The following is a 16,569-nucleotide window of genomic DNA, read 5'->3' as shown; positions in this document are numbered from 1 at the left end:
CCACGTTCCCGGGCTCGGGGTCGTCCCTCTGGGGGTCCACCGCATGTCAGGGGGGGGGGGGGGGGGCGGGCGGCCCCCAGGCTGGAGGTCGTAGCTATGACAGCTGGTATGCAGGAATCCAGGACGTTGTTTCTCGGGTCTAGCTTGGATTCCTCCTGTAAGAGCCACGTGGCGCTTGTGGGCAAGGCACCTTGGGTTGAGTGTGATGGGGTCTCGGGGGCACCCTGGGGGCCCAGTTCAGAGAGTCCCCGCCCTGCCGCCTGGCGATTGGCAGGGGGCCACGCTCTGGCAACGGACTCCCTGGAAGAAATGGCAATCTGCTGGGGTGTCTGGCTCCTGCACCGGCCTCCGGGAGCCCCTGGGCCCCCCAGGCTGGGCACAGCCCCCATAGGCCGACGCAGGTTGCACCAGACCCCGGGGTCAGGGTCACAGGGTTGGCGCTCTGGTCTGCAGCTGGGAGGTGTGGGTCAGGCTCCTTTGAGACCTCAACCCCCGCTTTCCCCATCTGAGCCCCCGCCCCGGTTTCCTGGGACATCAGAGCCGAGAGCCCCCTGAGCCTGACTCGGCCCGGCCCGCCCCACCGGCACTGACCCCACTTCCGCTCCAGGGCCAGGGCGGGCGTTCCCAGCCGACCCGGGGCTTTCCTGCCAGCCTGGCCTCTGCCTCAGGCAGTGTCCCTCCGACGTCAGCACGACCCTAGGGCTTCTTTGCCTTCTTGGTGCTCTGGAACCAAGGGCCGGGTGTTAGTCCAGGGCCCCGCCTCCGAGGCCCCCACGTCTTCTGTGATCAGGGCTGTGGCCTTGGGGGGCTCCGGTGCAGGGGGCTGAGGAAGAAGGAAGGGCTGGGGGCATCGCAGCCAGACTCTGCTCTGATGGACCGGGAGCATCTTCCGGACGGGGGAGGGGGAGGGGGGAGCATTCTCGGCAGGGGGTCCCGTCTGCAGAGACCTCGGGTGCCAAAGCCTGGAACTTGGGGTGGGGGTGGGGGGGAAGGAACTAGGGGAGTAAGGGTGCCACCAGAGCCTCCAGTGCTGGAGAAGGTCAGCTGCACAGAGGGGTGGGGTGTCCTCCTCCCCCCACCCCCACCCCCCCCACCTGACCGCACCCGCCCGCCCACAGGTGTACCCGTCCAGCTCAGGTGACGACTACGGCAGGGACACCGCCGCCTACCCACCCGCCAAGACCCCCGGCGGCACCTACCCTACCCCCTTCTACACGGCAGGTATGTGGGGGCTCGCCTGAGGGGGCCGGGGCTGGGGCCCACCCCCCCCCCCCGCCCGCCTCACCGTCTGCCCCCCCCTGCAGATGGCAGCCTGCAGCCTTCGGCCGAGCTCTGGAATCCCCCGGGCCAGGCGGGCTTCGGGCCCGTGCTGGGCGGGGGCTTCGGCGGCCTGCAGCCACACGAGCGCATGGTGAGTACGGCCTGGGTGGTGGGGGGCTGGGGGGGAGGGGGCGCCCCGCCGGACCCCGCCTGACCCCGCCTGACCCGCCCCCAGGGCTACCAGCTGCACGGAGCGGAGGTGAACGGACGGCTGCCAGCGGTGCCCACCTTCTCCTTGGCCCCCGCAGCCGCCTACGGCAGCGCCCCCAGCCACACGCCCCCCGTCAGCGGGGCCGACGGCCTCCTGGGTACGGCCTCGTCCTGCCGCCTCCCTCTCCCAGTCCCGCCCTCCGTGTCCGCGTCTGGGCCGCGCCCGCCGAGTCTGGCAACGGCTTCTGGAAGGGCGGGTCCCGCTTTGCTTTGCGTCAGAGTCTCCGTGGAGGCGGGTGGCGGGACGCCAGGCCAGAACCCAGACCCAGGCCGGGCTGCCCGGTGCCGGGCGAGGGCGCCTGTGTCGGGCACGGAAGGACCCAGCGCACGGGGGCTCCCCGTCAGCCGGGCGTGGGGCCGGCTGGGTGCCGGGGCCGCCGCGTCCCTGACGTGGGGCTTCGCCTCTCCACCCCCAGGCTCCCGCGGGACGTCGGCCGGCAGCTCTGGGGACGCCCTCGGGAAGGCATTGGCCTCGGTGAGGCGTGGGACGGGGTGGCGGGCGAGGCGGGGCCGGCGAGCCGGGAGCCCGAGCCTGCCCCTGACCACGCGGCGGGTGGCCCCATCTCTCCTCCCTGTCGCAGATCTACTCCCCGGATCACTCGAGCAATAACTTCTCTTCCAGCCCCTCGACCCCCGTGGGCTCCCCTCAGGGCCTGGCAGGTCTGTGTGCGGTGCTGGGGAGGGGAGGGGGGCTGCATCCGGTACCCCGGCCCTGGCTGGGCCACCTGCCCCGGAGCTCGTGTTCCCGCGGGCATCCCAGAGAGGCTGTCTCTCTGGGACCGAGAGGTGATCTCTGAGCCAGTCCGCGCTGTGTGAGCCGTGAGGGGCAGATGGGATCTCGCAGGGCCGGGGCACGGGGTCCACCCGCCAGAGTGGCAGGCGGGGGCCCCCAGCTGGACTCTGGGTCACGCACGTGTCGGTGTTCGTCCACCTCCTGCACGATAGTTAGGCACCAGTCGCGCGACCCTCTGCTTGACCCTGCCGAGGGGGGGATGGGTCCTCCTGTTCCCAGGAAGACATACCCGGGCATCAGCTCGTTGTGAAGTTTTGGGGAGGCCGGGTGGTTTTGTTAGAAACCCCGCAGGCCCTCACCTGTGCGTCAGGGAGCCCCAGGGGCCCTCGCCTCACCTCGGCCCGTGCAGGGGCCCGGGGTCAACCACTGCCCTGCTCTGGCTTCTGAGACTCCTGCCACGTGTGCCGCCAGGCTGCCTTCCTCGTGGGAGGCGGGGTGTGGGTCTCGGAGACGGTGGGTTCCCGGGAGCCCCGCCTGGCCTCCCCGCCGGAGCTGAATTCCCAACTTGGCCCTTAGACCAGCCTTGCGGGCATCAGGTCCCCGGGTGGCCGGCCCGGGCGTGACCGTCCCCTTGGCCGCCTCCCCACCCGGTCTCTCCCTCCGGCTCCCATCCGGCTGGTTACGCACCCAGCCACGGGTGCCCCCGTTGACGCACCACCCACCCCTTCCAGGGACGTCTCAGTGGACCCGAACAGGAGCCCCCGGTGCCTTATCGCCCAGCTACGATGGGGGTCGTCACAGCCTGGTGAGCCTCCTGCCCCAGCCCTCCGGGGGGGGGGGGGGGGGGGCATGGTCCTCGTGGGTGTGACGTTGGTGGGGATACCTGTTCCTGGGATAGAGGGGTCGCCCGTGAGGGGGGCTCAGCGTGTCTGCTGTGACCGGCTTCTGTGACTTCGAAACCATGTCCCGGGAGGGCCGTTCGGTCTCCCGTGACCAGCGGAATTTATAGGACAGATGTCCCGGTGATGGTGAACTCGTGGGGCGGGAGGAACAAAGCTGGCGGACCGTGGTGGTGGCCTCCCGGCCGGCGGAGTAGAACCGTGCAGGGTCCCCGCGTGTGGGCCCTTCACCAGCTCCCCCCGCACCCCCTTCCAGAACAAGGTAGAGGACCGTCTGGACGAGGCCATCCACGTGCTGCGCAGTCACGCGGTGGGCACGGCAGCTGATGGTCACGGGCTGCTGCCTGGCCACGGGGCCCTGGCCTCCGGCTTCCCCGGCCCCGTCCTGCCCCTGGGTGGGCGACACGCCAGCCTGGTGAGTGCTGTCTGAGGGCGGGCTGAGGGGGACGGGGGTGGGGGGGCAAGGTGGGCCGGCCGACTGACCAGCCCTCTCCCCTGCCTGCAGGTGGGAGGCGGCCCCTCGGAAGACACGCCCACAGGCGGCGGCAACCTCGCGCACAGCCACGTAGCCCTCCCCAGCCAGCCCGGCCCCCCTCCCCGACCTCTCTCGGCCACCAGACTCCTACAGTGGTAAGCCTCCGCGTCCCGGCTGGGACGGTGGAAGGGGGTGGCCGGCGCCCTGGGGTCAGCTGTGCCCTGACGTCCTGTGCGAGGCCCGGTCAGCGGGTGGTGTGCCCCTGAATGGGGTTCGTCTTCTGGAAAACGGTGGCAGAGGAGCTGAGAGCCGCCAGGCTGGGGCCGGGCCAGGGGTCTGCTCTCTGCCAGGCCCCGGGGTGGGGCCCCCACCATACACAGCATCCCCCACGCCTTGCACTGGGAGGCCCTTCAGGAGGCCAGCCAGGTCAGCCTGTCTGTTCCTTCCTGCAGGGAGGTGGAGCCTGATGTCCTCACATTCGCTTGTTGGGGGCTCCCGGCACGTGCACATACACATTCAGCGTCAGTTGTGCGCCTGGGGCTCTTCTCGGCGCCGGGGGGTGAACTGAGAGTTAAACAAAAAAGCCTGTTCCTGCGGGGGTGACACTGGAGTGGGGAAGATCAACAGTGGACTCGATGCAAAAGGAAAGGGGCAAAAGTGGGGAGGAAGGGGTGCGAGATTGTGACGTTTGAGCCGAGATAGGCAGGAGCAAAAGCTGACAGGTACTTGAGTGAGGCGTGTGCAAAGGCCCTGGGGCTGGATGATGGTGTGTTGAAGAGATAGGAGCCCTGTGTTGAGTGAGGGGAAGAAAGGGGAGGGCGGGTAAGGAGAGGGTGAGGTCAGGGAGGGGACCAGGCAAGTCTCACAGGGTCTTGGGGGAGGACTGGGCTTTAACCCTGAGGCACCAGGAGAACCCTAGAGGGCTGTGGGCAGGGCAGGGACCTGCCAGACGCGGTGCTCACGGGTGCCCTCTGGTGGCAGCAAGGAGAACAGACCCGTGTGGCACCTGAAGTCCAGGGTGGAGGGGACTGTGCTGGGCCTGGAAGAGGGGGTGGGGAGTGGGGCGCGGGGTGGCGAGTTCTGGGTATTTGGAAGGCACAGAGGCCACAGGATTTCAGATGCGGGGTTGGTGGTGGGATTCGGGTCTGGAGTTCAGGGTGGGATCCAGGCCTCCTCGGCGTTTGGTGGAGTTCAGGGCTGGGGGTGGGGGGTGGGGCGGCTGTACCACAGGTTCCTGAGATGAGGACCCCAAGCTGGACAACGTGGGGTCAGGGTCGTGGCCGGCGGCCGTGGGGTGTGAACTTTGCAGGGAAAGGACCGAGCAGGTGACTGCCTTGAGCGCGGCTGGAGGGAGGCCCGTGGCCAGTAGGCATCGTTCCCGCTGTGGCCGGAGGCCTCCCGGGGGGGGACGGGGGGGGCAACGCCCCCCCCATGTCCCATGCTGACGCTGGCTCCACTGTGGTGGGGGAAACCGAGGCCCAGACAGGGGCCGGCCTGCTGGGCAGTGCACACACCACATGCCCACCTTGTGGAAAATGCCACATCACACAGTAACAGGATGTGGGTAACGATGGTGCCACCTGCTGTCTGGAGCCCCCAGGAGGCGGCCACGCAGCCCACGTTAGGGCAGCTTCTCTCTGTCTCTTTTCTTTTGGTTTATCCGTTTTTGAGAGAGCATGAGTGGGGGAGGGGCAGAGAGAGGGAGACACCGAATCCGAAGCAGCTCCAGGCTCCGAGCTGTCGGCACAGAGCCCGACGTGGGGCTCAAACTCACAAACCGTGAGATCGTGACCTGAGCCGAAGTCGACGCCTAACCGACTGAGCCCCCCCAGGCGCCCCCTCTGCATGTCTTGATTTTTATAACTCTATGCCGAGGGTCTCAGGGGACACTGGATGGTATCTGGGACATGTGTAGTCATCACAACTGGGGAGCTCCTAGCATTGAGTTGGGGGGGGGGGCAGGGATGCTGCTTGACCCCTCACAGTGCCTAGGATGCCCCGATGTCCGTGGTGTGTTGGGGGGATTCCATGAGCTGAATCTTGTATCCCCGAGTCCTCCCCTCCCCCCCCCCCCCACCTGGCCCTGCCCTCCCAGTTCACCTGTTGCAGAGCTCCAAGTTCAAGATTGCTGTGTGCCTTTAAACCCTGTGTGTGTGTGTGTGTGTGTGTGTGTGTGTGTGTGTGTGTGTGTGTTTTAATTTGTTGATTTTGTGGGGGAGGGTCAGAGAGAGGGAGAGAGGATCCCAAGCAGGCTCCAGGCTCCAAGCTGTCAGCACAGAGCCTGACACGGGGCTCAATCGCATGAACCAAGAGATCATAACCCGAGCTGAAGTTGGACGCTTAGCCGACTGAGACACCCAGGCACCCCAAAGCCTAGATTTCATCGTGCGGTGTTGGGCTTTGTGAAATTGGCACCCTGCTGGCATGATGCACTGGCTGGGAGGGCCACCTTGCTGCTGGTGGCTGAGGATGGGCCCTGGCGCTAGTGTAGACCGTTACATTGTTTCGCACTCTGTTGTTGTGAGGTGCTTTCTGCCACATTCCGAAGCTTGTGCCCAAGAGTTTCTTGAGTGTGATTCCAGGTTGTGGGGATCGGGGGTTGCATGTACCCTTCCGATAATGCCAGATTATTTCCCAAACTGGCCCTGCCAACTTCCTCCCACGGGCAGTCCTTCCAAGTTGTTAGGTCCTGCCGAGTCCGCCGATTTAATGGCTTATCGGATCCTGATTTGCATTTTCTCAGTTCCGTAGTGTGTGCCATTGGCCACTTCCTTGTATAGGAATTGCCCACTGGGAACCCTCCCTGTTTTCCTGTTGAGCCGCTGGTCCCTTTTATTGGTTTGTAGGAGCTCTTTACATATTATGGAGACCAAGCCTTCACCGATTTATACATGACAAGTATTGCTTGTGGCATATTTTCTTATTTTTTTGGTAGGGTATCCTGGTAATCGGAAATTCTCAATAGGTAGAGTTGAGTTTAGCAATTTCTTTCTTCGTTCGAGAATAGCTCTTTTAGTATTTCAGGAACTAGTTCCCCCACCTCTAAGTCATAGCAAAGTCTCCACGCATTTTCTTCTAAAGGTTGTCGAGTATCCCCTCTCCCTCCAGACCTTGGTCTGTCTGGAACTGATGACTGTGGCCTGAGGAGGGACCTGATTCTGGGTGTGTGTTTTGTTTTTTTGTTATTGCTGTTCCATTGGGTTTTGTTGGGGGGAGTTTTGGGTTTTTGGTTTTTCTTGTTGTTGTTGTTGTTGTTTTGCAAACAAAGCCTGGCTCTCCCAGGAGAGCTCACCACAGCTCACAAGGGGCAGAAGGGATCGGTCAAGTGGCCCTGGAGGTGCCCCAGACCCTAACCCCAGGCCTGTCTTAGGGCTCGGGCGCGCCAGTGCCGTCTCGGGTACCGGTGAGATCAAACGGGAGGAGAAGGAGGACGAGGAGGACGCCTCAGTGGCTGACAACTCGGAAGAGGAGAAGAAGGAGTTGAAGCCCCCCCGGACTCGGACCAGGTGCCAGCCCTCCCTCAGCCCCCGCCCCGCCCCGCCCCGCAGGACGCACGCAACGCACGCACGCACAACGCGCACACGCACACGGCGCCCACACCGCGAGGCCGTCGGCGGGCCCCCGCCTGCCCCCCCGCCTCACTGTCTCCCTCTGGCCCCCGGGCCCCCCCCCTCCCCCCCGTAGCCCGGACGAGGACGAGGACGACCTTCTCCCCCCAGAGCAGAAGGCTGAGCGGGAGAAGGAGCGCCGGGTGGCCAATAACGCTCGGGAGCGGCTGCGGGGTCCGAGACATCAATGAGGCTTTTAAGGAGCTGGGGCGCATGTGCCAGCTGCACCCTCAACAGTGAGAAGCCCCAGACCAAACTGCTCATCCTGCACCAGGCCGTGTCGGTCATCCTGAACCTGGAGCAGCAGGTGCGAGGTCAGTGGGGGCGCCGCCTCCCCTCCCCCGCCGCTGCTGCCCTCCCTCGCTCTCCCCCCACTTCTGGAGCCAGCCTCCCCTGCTGTGACTGTCCCTCTCCTGCAGCCACCGTCCTGCCCTGCTGTGACCTCCCCCTGCAGCCACCGTCCTGCCTTGCTGTGACCTCCCCCCCCCCCCCCCAGTCACTGTCCCCCCCCCTACTGACCAGGGCCTCCTAGCCTGGCTCCGCGGTCCCCTGTGGCACAGGAGGACCGTCTTCGGACCCCTAGCCCTGCAGGCCCGGACACTGCAGCTTTGACTTGCGTCCCTGGAGCCCGGGGATCCCCGCCCACCCCAGCCGTCCCCCCTCTTGGGAAGCCTGTAGCTCTCTGGCTGAGGCCCCTGTGCCCCAGGGCAAAGGTCACTGTCACTCCCAGCAGACACATTCTGGGCCATGTCAGCCCGTCAGACCCCATCTACAGGTGGGGTCCCCGCACCCCGTTTCCCAGGGCTTTGTGTGTGGATCCAGAAAGAGCCCCGTGGGACTTGGCTCCCCATCTCAGCTGCTTCCTTAACGCGCCCTCTGTTCCCGCGCGCCCGTTAACCTTTCTTTCCTGCAGTGCTGTCGCTTGGACCGGAGCTGGGGCCCTAGCCCACCCGGCCTGCTGTCCCCTCAGCTCTGAGGTTTCCGTGTTTCCATGGTGGTGTGGGCACCCCCCCCCGCCGCCGTGTTCCCCGCACCAGCTCTCTGCTCTCTGCCTCTCGCCCTCTCGCCCCCCCCCCCCCCCCCCCCGTCTCTGCCCACCCGACCCTTTGCTTCCACGGCAGCCCCTCCTTACCTCGCACTTGCTGCCCAAGCCCCGGATGGCAGGGCTGCGACCTTGGGGTCTTTCCTCCCCCTAAAGCCCCCCAGTCGGGACTTGAGGGAAGAAAGGAGACCAAGGGGTGCGCCAGCCTCAGGCCTGTCAGTTTGGTCTGCGCGCTTGTCCTGGGCTCCGGGGGCCGCCAGCCCCACCCGCCGCCACCCGGCAGGATCCGCTCAGGCCCAGGGCAGGTGGGCGGGGGCACGGCAGCAGCGCCCCGGCACAGGAGCAGGACAGGGCAGCAGGGAGCGGCTCAGATGCAGGGGCCTGGGCCCTCCGCGTCTTGGGCGCACACCGCAGCCGGGCCTTCGCCGTGTCTGTATCATGTTCCGCGGGACCAAGCGCGGCACTGTCCCAAGTGCAATTTGCCCCCACCCTACTGACAAGGGCACGGAGGGAAGTCCCTTGGGCAGAACCGCATGGCTACACAGTTTGTAGGGCTTGAGCCAGGGTTTGGACCCAGCAGGCAGGTGTCTGATCTCCAGAGTCACGTGTGAGTGCGGCCCGGTCCACAGCAGGTGCTCGGGAACTCGGAGCCACTGCTTGGTCAGGTGGGGCTGTTCGCGGTAGTGGGGAGAGCAGAAGGCCCAGGGAGCCCACCCTCCCGGCCCAGAGTCGGGGCCTGTGGACAGGGCGCCTGTGGCCATGCCACATCCAGCTGTTGGTGTGGCCAGAGTCCGGTGTGGGCAGAAGGCGGGGGTCAGGCCTTTGCCTGCTGAGCCAGAGTCTTCTCTGCCTCTCCCACCCACGCTGGTCCGGTCAGCTCAGGCCTAGCACTCCTAGCCTGCTCTGGCCAGGGAAGATCATTCCGGGATCCTCCTGGCCCGGGTCTCCCTCCCCTGCCTTCCTGGCCAGTCCTTGGGCATGTGGAATGGGCAGAGGGCAAGGGATGCCCTCCTGCACCCCACAGATCCCCAGATGGGGACCCCAGGCCCTACCTCCCCTCTCTGGGAACAGTCACACGTGGGTCTCCTTTGCAAGGAACCACACACACACACGCACACACAGCCTTGCCTACAGCCGGCCCCAAGGGTGGGCACAGAGACAGGCACACGCCCAGGGTCTCTGCTCCAGGAGTGTGTGCCCTGTGCACACAAATGAGCACGTTCCTGTGGGCGTGAGCACGCACGTGCTCACACACACACACACACAAGCACGCACGCGCACACACATCAGCAGGTGCCTGCCTGCACGCCCCGCACGTAACTAACAGAGGCCCCGGTGCTGTGACCCAGCAGTACGGAGGAGGTGCTGTCCCTGGAGGAGAAAGACCTGAGGGACCGGGAGAGGCGCATGGCCAATAACGCGCGGGAGCGGGTGCGCGTGCCGTGACATTAACGAGGCCTTCCGGGAGCTGGGGCGCATGTGCCAGATGCACCTCAAGTCGGACAAGGCGCAGACCAAGCTGCTCATCCTGCAGCAGGCCGTGCAGGTCATTCTGGGCCTGGAGCAGCAGGTGCGAGGTAGGCTCCCGGCCGGGCGGCCCCGCCCCCCGCCACGCCCCGCCCCCCGCCCCCTCCTCCAGCGCTCGCTCGCTCGCCTCTCGCTCTCTCCGGAGGGGACGCGCTCCCACGTTGTTCTCCCTCCCCCAGAGCGTAACCTGAACCCCAAAGCGGCCTGCTTGAAGCGCAGAGAAGAGGAGAAGGTGTCGGGCGTGGTCGGAGACCCCCAGATGGTGCTTTCGGCGGCCCACCCGGGCCTGAGTGAGCCCCACAACCCCGGCGGGCACATGTGAGAAGGGCGCCGCGCGGGACAGAGTGCGGGACAGAGCGGGACGAGTGACCGGCCCACGCCCCGTGCGCGCCTGTGGTCGGCATTGAGCCGGCACCGCCCCGGGGGGGAAGGGGGCAGGGGTGGGGGCGCCCCTCCCCGGCCTTGAGCCCCCCACCCCCGGGTCTCACGGCCTTGACACCTGGGGACTTACCTGACGGATCCTGAAACTGCAGCCCAGGCCCGGCCCAAAGGGGCAGTTTTGTTTTGTTTTTTATTTGTAAAGAAAACCAGAAAGTGAGCAAGATATACACTTTGTCAGAAGAGACAAAAAATGCCTTAAGTCTAAAACGCGGGGGAGTCCGAACCTGCCGCTCACCGGACGCGGAAGCTGCACAGACCGGCCGGTTCTGGACGAGCCGGCGAACGTGCCTACGCCTAACCCTTGTCTTAAGGAAAACAAAGGACGTTAGTTAGGAGATTTTTTTTTTTTTTAATGTATTAGGAAAATTAGCAACAAGGATGCCTTTGATCTTTTTTTTTTAAGCTTTTTTGCATATGTTTTGTAAGCAACAAATTTTTTGTATAAAAGTCTCATGTCTCTTGCTATTTCTGCTGCTGATTCTAGAGCTGAGCGTTGCATTTCACGATCAACAGATTATTAAAAGTGTATTGAAAAGACCACTGTAAACCTGAGGTCCCCCCACCCCCCAAACCCCGGGAGCTGTCGGGCACAAAGTGTCTCCCAGCTGCTGCTCTCCCAGATGGTGTTTAAGAGTCTAGGTGGTTCCCTTGGTTTGGTGAGACTGTGAAGTGGTGGGCGGGCCTCTCCCCTCCCTCTGGAAGGGGGGTGGTGTCTGCAGGGAGGCAGTGATCCTCCATGAGGACTGCCTAGGAGCCCCTGAAAGCAGCTTGGTCCCCAGGCGCTTCCCCACGGCCTGCTGGCCCCCGTGTCCCTCCCCGGGACCCCACAAGCTGCTCTCCCAGTCTGCAGGCCTCCCCGACTTGGATTTTGTTGGGACCAGTGTTCTGGGCGCAGGGACCATACCGCTGAGCCCGGTGCTACAAGGGCCTCCTGAGACCCCGTCCTCGGTTCCTCTGACCTGGGGACCTGGCCTGCATACCACTCAGGGCCCGCACAGAAGCCCTCACCCACCAGGTGACTGTCCCCAGACCCCAGAAAGCACTCAGGCTTTGTACCTGCTCACCTATAAGACCAGGAGGGTGGGGCCCCTTCGGCCCTTGGTGGCCCCATCCCAGGCCCAGGTCCCAGGTCTCCCTGAGTCCCCACTCTGGTCTCACGTGTCACCCAGCAGACCAGCTCCTCCCAGCTTGCCCAGGACCGTCCGGGGCTTAGAGTGAAAGCCGTTGTCCTTGGAGTCGCTGCAGCCCCAGGGAAGCCAGGACCATTGGCCCCTCCGTCTGATCTCTGGGCGCAGATCAGCCACACGGGTCGTATGGACCCCAGGGTTCACCGCAGCACACCAGCCTGACGCACTCCCGGAGCCCTGGGACTCCCCGAGGCTAAGGAGCTGGGCGCCCGCAAGGGAAGCACCAGGCAGGACCTCCGCAGCTACCTCCCATCCTGAGGTTGCCTGGGGCCTCCCGCCGGGTGGTTCCCCACCCGAGACTGATGGAGACTGGCCAGGGGTCAGTGAGGAGCCGTGGGCTCGCGAGGGACTCTCCCTGCTGACACCCCCGGCCTGTGCGGGTCTCGTGTGTCTTTCGGGGAACCTGCCTCAGTCCCCCTCCTACTCTGCTTCTGGTGTCACAGGTGGGGGCCCAGGAGCCTCTGCCCCCCCCCCCCCCCCCCCCCCCCCCCCCCCCCCCGCTACCTGACTTTGTATTCCGTGTAAGGCAGCCTTGGGGGAGGGGAGACCCACGACCCTGGGGAAGTGTGCTGAGTGCCTCAAGGTAACTGGTTTTCAACAACAACAACACAAAAGCTCTTTGAGAAAAATGATTTTATCTAGATGTCACCACGGCTGGCTGGATTCCTTGGGATGTTTTTAAGCAATCCTCCCTGAAGTTGACCTGGAGAGCTGTCCTGTACATAACAGCACTGTAGCAATAAATGACATTTTATGACAATGCTGGCTGCCCCAAGGCTCTCAGCTGCTGCGCTTACAGACCAACAGGGGAGGGTCCCATGGCAGGTGGCCACGCTGGGGGTCTGGGGACAGAGGCTGCGGCCCTGGGCGTGCGAGCCTCCGGGGGCAGCCGTGACAGACACACACACACACACACACACACGCGCACACACACACACACACACACACGGATGTGGCCTAAACCTTGAAGAATTTATTCTCGTTCTGGAAGCGAAGTCCCAGGACAAGGTGCTGAGGGGCTGCCTGCCCTCCCTCTCGTCCAGCCTCTGGTGGTCCAGGTGGCCCTCAGCTTGTGGCCACATCACTCCCTCCATCTTCTAGTGGCTTCTCTCTCTCCGCACATGTCTGCGTCCAAATTCCCTCTTACAAGGAAAGCCACAGAGTGACAGGAAAGGTGCTCAGCATGATGGTTCCGGAACCAAAGCTCAGGTCAGGTGGGAAACCTGCACTTGTAACAAGGGCTCCTGGGGGTCTGGGCCTGGGCCTGGCCCACCGGGGCAAAAGCCACTCCCTGAGATACTGCCTATTAATTTTTAAAATAATGTAACATACCAAAGCCCACTGGATTATGCACATTGTGTAAGTTGGACGGTGTATGAATTGTACAAAAAAGGTGTTTAAAAGCAGATGATAAAGGGGGCGTCTGAGTGGCTCAGGTCATGATCTCACGGTTCGTGAGTTTGAGCCCTGCGTCGGGCTCTGTGCTGACAGCTCGGAGCCTGGAGCCTGCTTCCGATTCTGTGTCTCCCTCTCTCTCTGCCCCTCCTCCTGCTCATGCTCTGTGTCTGTCTCTTCTCTCTCTCAAAAATAAACATTAAAAACAATGAAGTGTTCCGTGAGGCACCACCCCCCCACCCCAGGACCAGCTCCGTGGGCGTCACCCCCCCCACCCCAGGGCCAATTCCATGGACATCACTCCCCTACCCCAGGACCATCTCGTGGGCATTCTGGGAGGAGCACTGCCTGACCCGCCGGAAGGAACTGCAGAGGCAGGGAGCAGCCACAGGAGACTCAGTGCCACGGATGTGCCACGACCTAGCAGCGGCAGTGGTGTCCCGAGAACAGTCGCGGCGTGCAGGTCACTGTGCTCTTGTCGCGTGCCTTCGCCCCGGCCCCAGACAGCCCCAGGCCTTCCCGGCTCTTGGGAGGCCGCACTCGGCCCGGGCCTGACCAGAACCCCCAGCAGTCCTGCTGCCCCCTCCCCCACCCCGGCCAGGGCAGAACAGCCCGTGCCAGACCAAGACAGGGACAGCGCCTCCCCGCTAGTTGTCCTCGGAGACCACCCCACGCCACGGTGTGACGCCAACGGCTCTTTAAGAGATGCCCACGTCCAACCCTGGAGCCTGAGATCGTGGCCTTGTTTGGAAAAAGGGCTGTTGCAGACGTAATTAAGGATCTTGGGGCAGGATGGGCCTCCACCAGTGACAAGCATCCTCGTAAGAGAGAAGAGGAGCTGCGAGCCAGGGGCACCTGGAGCCCCCAGGGGCTGGAAGAGGCGGGCGGAGGCAGCCCCGTGACACCACCCCCGGAAACCCTGTCTGTCGTCTCGAGCCACCCAGTGTGACCACGGCAAACAGCGTGGGTGTCCTTTTCAAAGCAGCAAAATACCCAAATCCAGCAGGAACACACACGTCTCTGGCAGGAGCCTCAACAGGTGTGACTGCTTCGGAAAAATCCGCTGTCGTGCCCCCGGCGCTAAGGTCATGTTGCACATCAGTTACGCCTACCCGTGCCTCCCGGCCCGGACATGACTGTTCATCAGCCGCATCTGGAACCGCCCAGACCGGGAGCAACCCAAATGCCCTCGACCAGGTGAGTGGGTGAACACAGGTCCACCCTTCCACGGAACACGACCAGGGGTAGAAGGAACGCGCCAGTGACAGACACGGTAAGCCGGAGCACTCGGAAGTCACCGTGTCGCACGGGGGAAGCCAGGCACCAAGGAGAACATACTGCATAGAAAAGTCTAGAAGATGCAGGTGAACTGACAGAAGGGTGGTTGCTGGGGCTGGGAGGGGTGGGAGAGGGTCCAGAAGGGCGGGAGGAAGGCTCGAGGGCACCTTGACCGCCACGGTGCTTCCGTGCGCACGCACAGGTCCAATATCGCGTTGTATGTTTTCAGGACGTGCGTTTTTGTAGGTCAAGTATATCTCATCAAGCGGTAAAGATTTTTAAATGAAAAAAAAAAAATCCATCAACGGGGAAACAGATACACGCGTCCACCACACACATGAGGACACGTCCCTCGGCCACAGCAGGAGTGAGGCGCCCACCCCCGCTGCCCCGCGGACAGACCCCCGAACACACGACACTCAGGGAGGGAACCAGACACGAGACGCCACACGGGGTGAAACTCAGTTTATGTGAAATATCCACAACGTGCTCATCCACGGACAGGAAGGGGGCTCGTGGCGGCCGGGGGCTGGGGGCGGGGGGTGGTGACAGCTGATGGGGACGGAACGGAGCTTCTTCTGGACGCGATGAAATCTGTCTGCAACTAGACAGAGGGAGTGGTTGCCCAACTTTGTCAACGCACTCAATGCCACCAAAATAATTCAGTTTAAAATGGTTAACTGTATGTGGGGCGCCTGGGTGGCTCAGTCGGTTGAGCCTCTGACTTAGGCTCAGGTCATGATCTCATGGTTCGTGGGTTCGAGCCCCGCGTCGGGCTCTGTGCTGACAGCTCAGGGCCTGGAGCCTGCTTCCGATTCCGTGTCTCCCTCTCTCTGCCCCTGACCCACTTGCATTCTGTCTCTCTCTCAAAAATAAACATTAAAATAATAATAATAATAATAATAATAATAATAATAATAAAAATAAAACGGTTAACTGTATGAATGCCACAGCAATAAAAACGAGAAAAGGAGTCCCGCTTCCCCCAAGGGCCAGACAGAACTACCACAGGGAGTCCTGGAGGCCCCGGCAGAGGACCAGCAGGATGTGAGAAAGGAGAGGACTTTTTAATTATCTACCACCTCTTGGGCTCTCAGAATCCTGGCTCTTCCCTTTTGGGGGGTCCTCCCCGCCCCAGCTTCCGCTCACGTCCTCTGAGGAGTGTCTGCCTCCGCTCCATTTCCACAGCAGGTCAAAGACAACAGGCCTCAGAACGTTTCCTGCAATGACTGGGGAAGAAGACCTGTCTTCCTTCAAGGGCTGCTGGAACGTTAACCCAGAGTTTCCACACGCCACTGCTCAGAGAGAGCTCACCAAAGAGCAGGGACAGCTCTCAGAAGAGCTGAGACATGGAGAAAGAGAGATCCGTAATGATAGTGCCAGACTCCTGGATCTAGCCGTGCCTGAAGCCATCCAACATGCCATAAAACTTCCTTCTTTTCTTACACTGGTTTTTGGTTTGTATCACTTGAAAGAAAAACATTCTGCCTTATGAGCTGAAGTGCATTAGGCAGAAGGAGCAATGAGGCAAGGCTTCAGGAACGGCTGGACCCAGGACCTGCAGCCCTCAGGCCCCTATGCCCATCTCCACTCACTTTTTCAGGCAGCGTTATTCTGTGTCTCTCTCAACAACCTGCGTGACGGCCTCTATATCCGGTTTAAGTTTCCACCAACCGACAGATCCCCTGCGATCCCAAGCTCAAAACCCCAGAGCAACTGTAAAGACGAGAAACGACGTCCAATCCAGGAACAACGAGCACCTGCGGAGCCCCGACCGTGGTCTCTACACGTCATTGCCGGGACCCACACCCGCAGGCTGCGGCCAGGGCCGGGTCGGGACCTGCAGCCCTCATGGGAACTGCCGTCTTGCAGGAAACCGGGGAGCGGCCGCCCTGAGCGGGGCAAGGCGGGGCTCCGGTCCTTACCTCCTGCATTCGGTGCCGGGGCCGCAGAGGCAGTGACTGGAGCGGGCGAGCCCAGGCGGGCCCGGGGGACCCACCGGTCCCGGCGGGCCGTCCGCGAACAGAACGGACGCTTGCGGCTCCAGGAGCCGGGCCGCCCTCCGCCGCCAGGGCGAGGTCGACGTGCGAGAAGCTGCCCACCGGCCTCCGAATGGCAGGCAGCTCCGGTGCGCGCACTGTGGCTGCGGAGGCGCGGCCATGTGGCCTACGTCCCGCCGACCGTTCCAGGCGTGGCTTCAAGCGTCACCCTTCCCTCTGTGCGACCCCGGGCAAGTCCCCTTCCCCGCGGGGCCCGTCTCCTTAATTGGGAACGAAGTTCTGGCTGGCAGCAAAGACACAGAATCACCAGCCAAATGTTGCCAGCGGCTGCGCTGCTGGGGGCCACTCCGACCGCGGGCGCGGAGACCGCACCCTCCTCCCGGCCCTGCCCACTCTCTGCCGCTTCCGTAACGACTTCCGACTCTCCCCGGAAGTGGCTGCAAATGTCTTCCGG

At 63.3% G+C, this 16,569-nt stretch overlaps 2 protein-coding genes and 1 non-coding gene across 5 annotated transcripts in view; 2 read left to right on the top strand and 1 right to left on the bottom strand.

The window, feature by feature from the left end:
• TCF3 (transcription factor 3) overlaps positions 1 to 10,210 on the top strand; it is a 30,689-nt gene extending 20,479 nt beyond the window's left edge. The window contains 14 exon segments of the mRNA XM_053898365.1: positions 1,119 to 1,221; positions 1,305 to 1,411; positions 1,496 to 1,628; positions 1,947 to 2,005; positions 2,112 to 2,190; positions 2,995 to 3,068; positions 3,419 to 3,577; positions 3,668 to 3,751; positions 3,753 to 3,792; positions 7,008 to 7,143; positions 7,322 to 7,418; positions 7,420 to 7,473; positions 7,475 to 7,559; positions 9,994 to 10,210. Of these exon segments, the coding sequence (XP_053754340.1) occupies positions 1,119 to 1,221; positions 1,305 to 1,411; positions 1,496 to 1,628; positions 1,947 to 2,005; positions 2,112 to 2,190; positions 2,995 to 3,068; positions 3,419 to 3,577; positions 3,668 to 3,751; positions 3,753 to 3,792; positions 7,008 to 7,143; positions 7,322 to 7,418; positions 7,420 to 7,473; positions 7,475 to 7,559; positions 9,994 to 10,136 (1,353 nt within the window). The 3' untranslated portion in view covers positions 10,137 to 10,210.
• On the bottom strand, positions 60 to 16,553 carry LOC109257706 (collagen alpha-1(II) chain-like). 3 transcript variants are annotated; one of them, XM_053898366.1, is made up of 3 exons: positions 16,041 to 16,553; positions 592 to 723; positions 60 to 155 (listed from the first exon to the last, which is right to left on the bottom strand). In XM_053898366.1, the coding sequence occupies exons 1-3, from the start codon at positions 16,274 to 16,276 to the stop codon at positions 140 to 142; spliced, it is 384 nt and encodes a 127-aa protein (XP_053754341.1). In that variant the 5' UTR covers positions 16,277 to 16,553; the 3' UTR covers positions 60 to 139. The 3 variants fall into 3 exon arrangements, 1 of the variants encoding a protein (XP_053754341.1); XR_002076075.2 differs by lacking the exons at positions 60 to 155; positions 592 to 723 and adding exons at positions 14,379 to 14,719; positions 15,711 to 15,831 and having other exon boundaries at positions 16,041 to 16,549; XR_008420647.1 differs by lacking the exons at positions 60 to 155; positions 592 to 723 and adding exons at positions 15,011 to 15,457; positions 15,711 to 15,831 and having other exon boundaries at positions 16,041 to 16,551.
• On the top strand, positions 14,809 to 14,893 carry TRNAL-UAG (transfer RNA leucine (anticodon UAG)). Its single transcript has one exon. It is a non-coding gene; the product is annotated as a tRNA-Leu (tRNA).
• Positions 16,554 to 16,569: the final 16 nt, after the last annotated feature.

The sequence above is a fragment of the Panthera pardus genome, unplaced genomic scaffold (genome assembly GCF_024362965.1).
Source record: "Panthera pardus isolate Hobbes unplaced genomic scaffold, ASM2436296v1 HiC_scaffold_8, whole genome shotgun sequence".
In the NCBI taxonomy this organism is placed as follows: Eukaryota; Metazoa; Chordata; class Mammalia; order Carnivora; family Felidae; genus Panthera; species Panthera pardus.
Note: the sequence above shows the minus strand (reverse complement) of the source record. Positions and strands in the feature narration are given on the sequence as shown.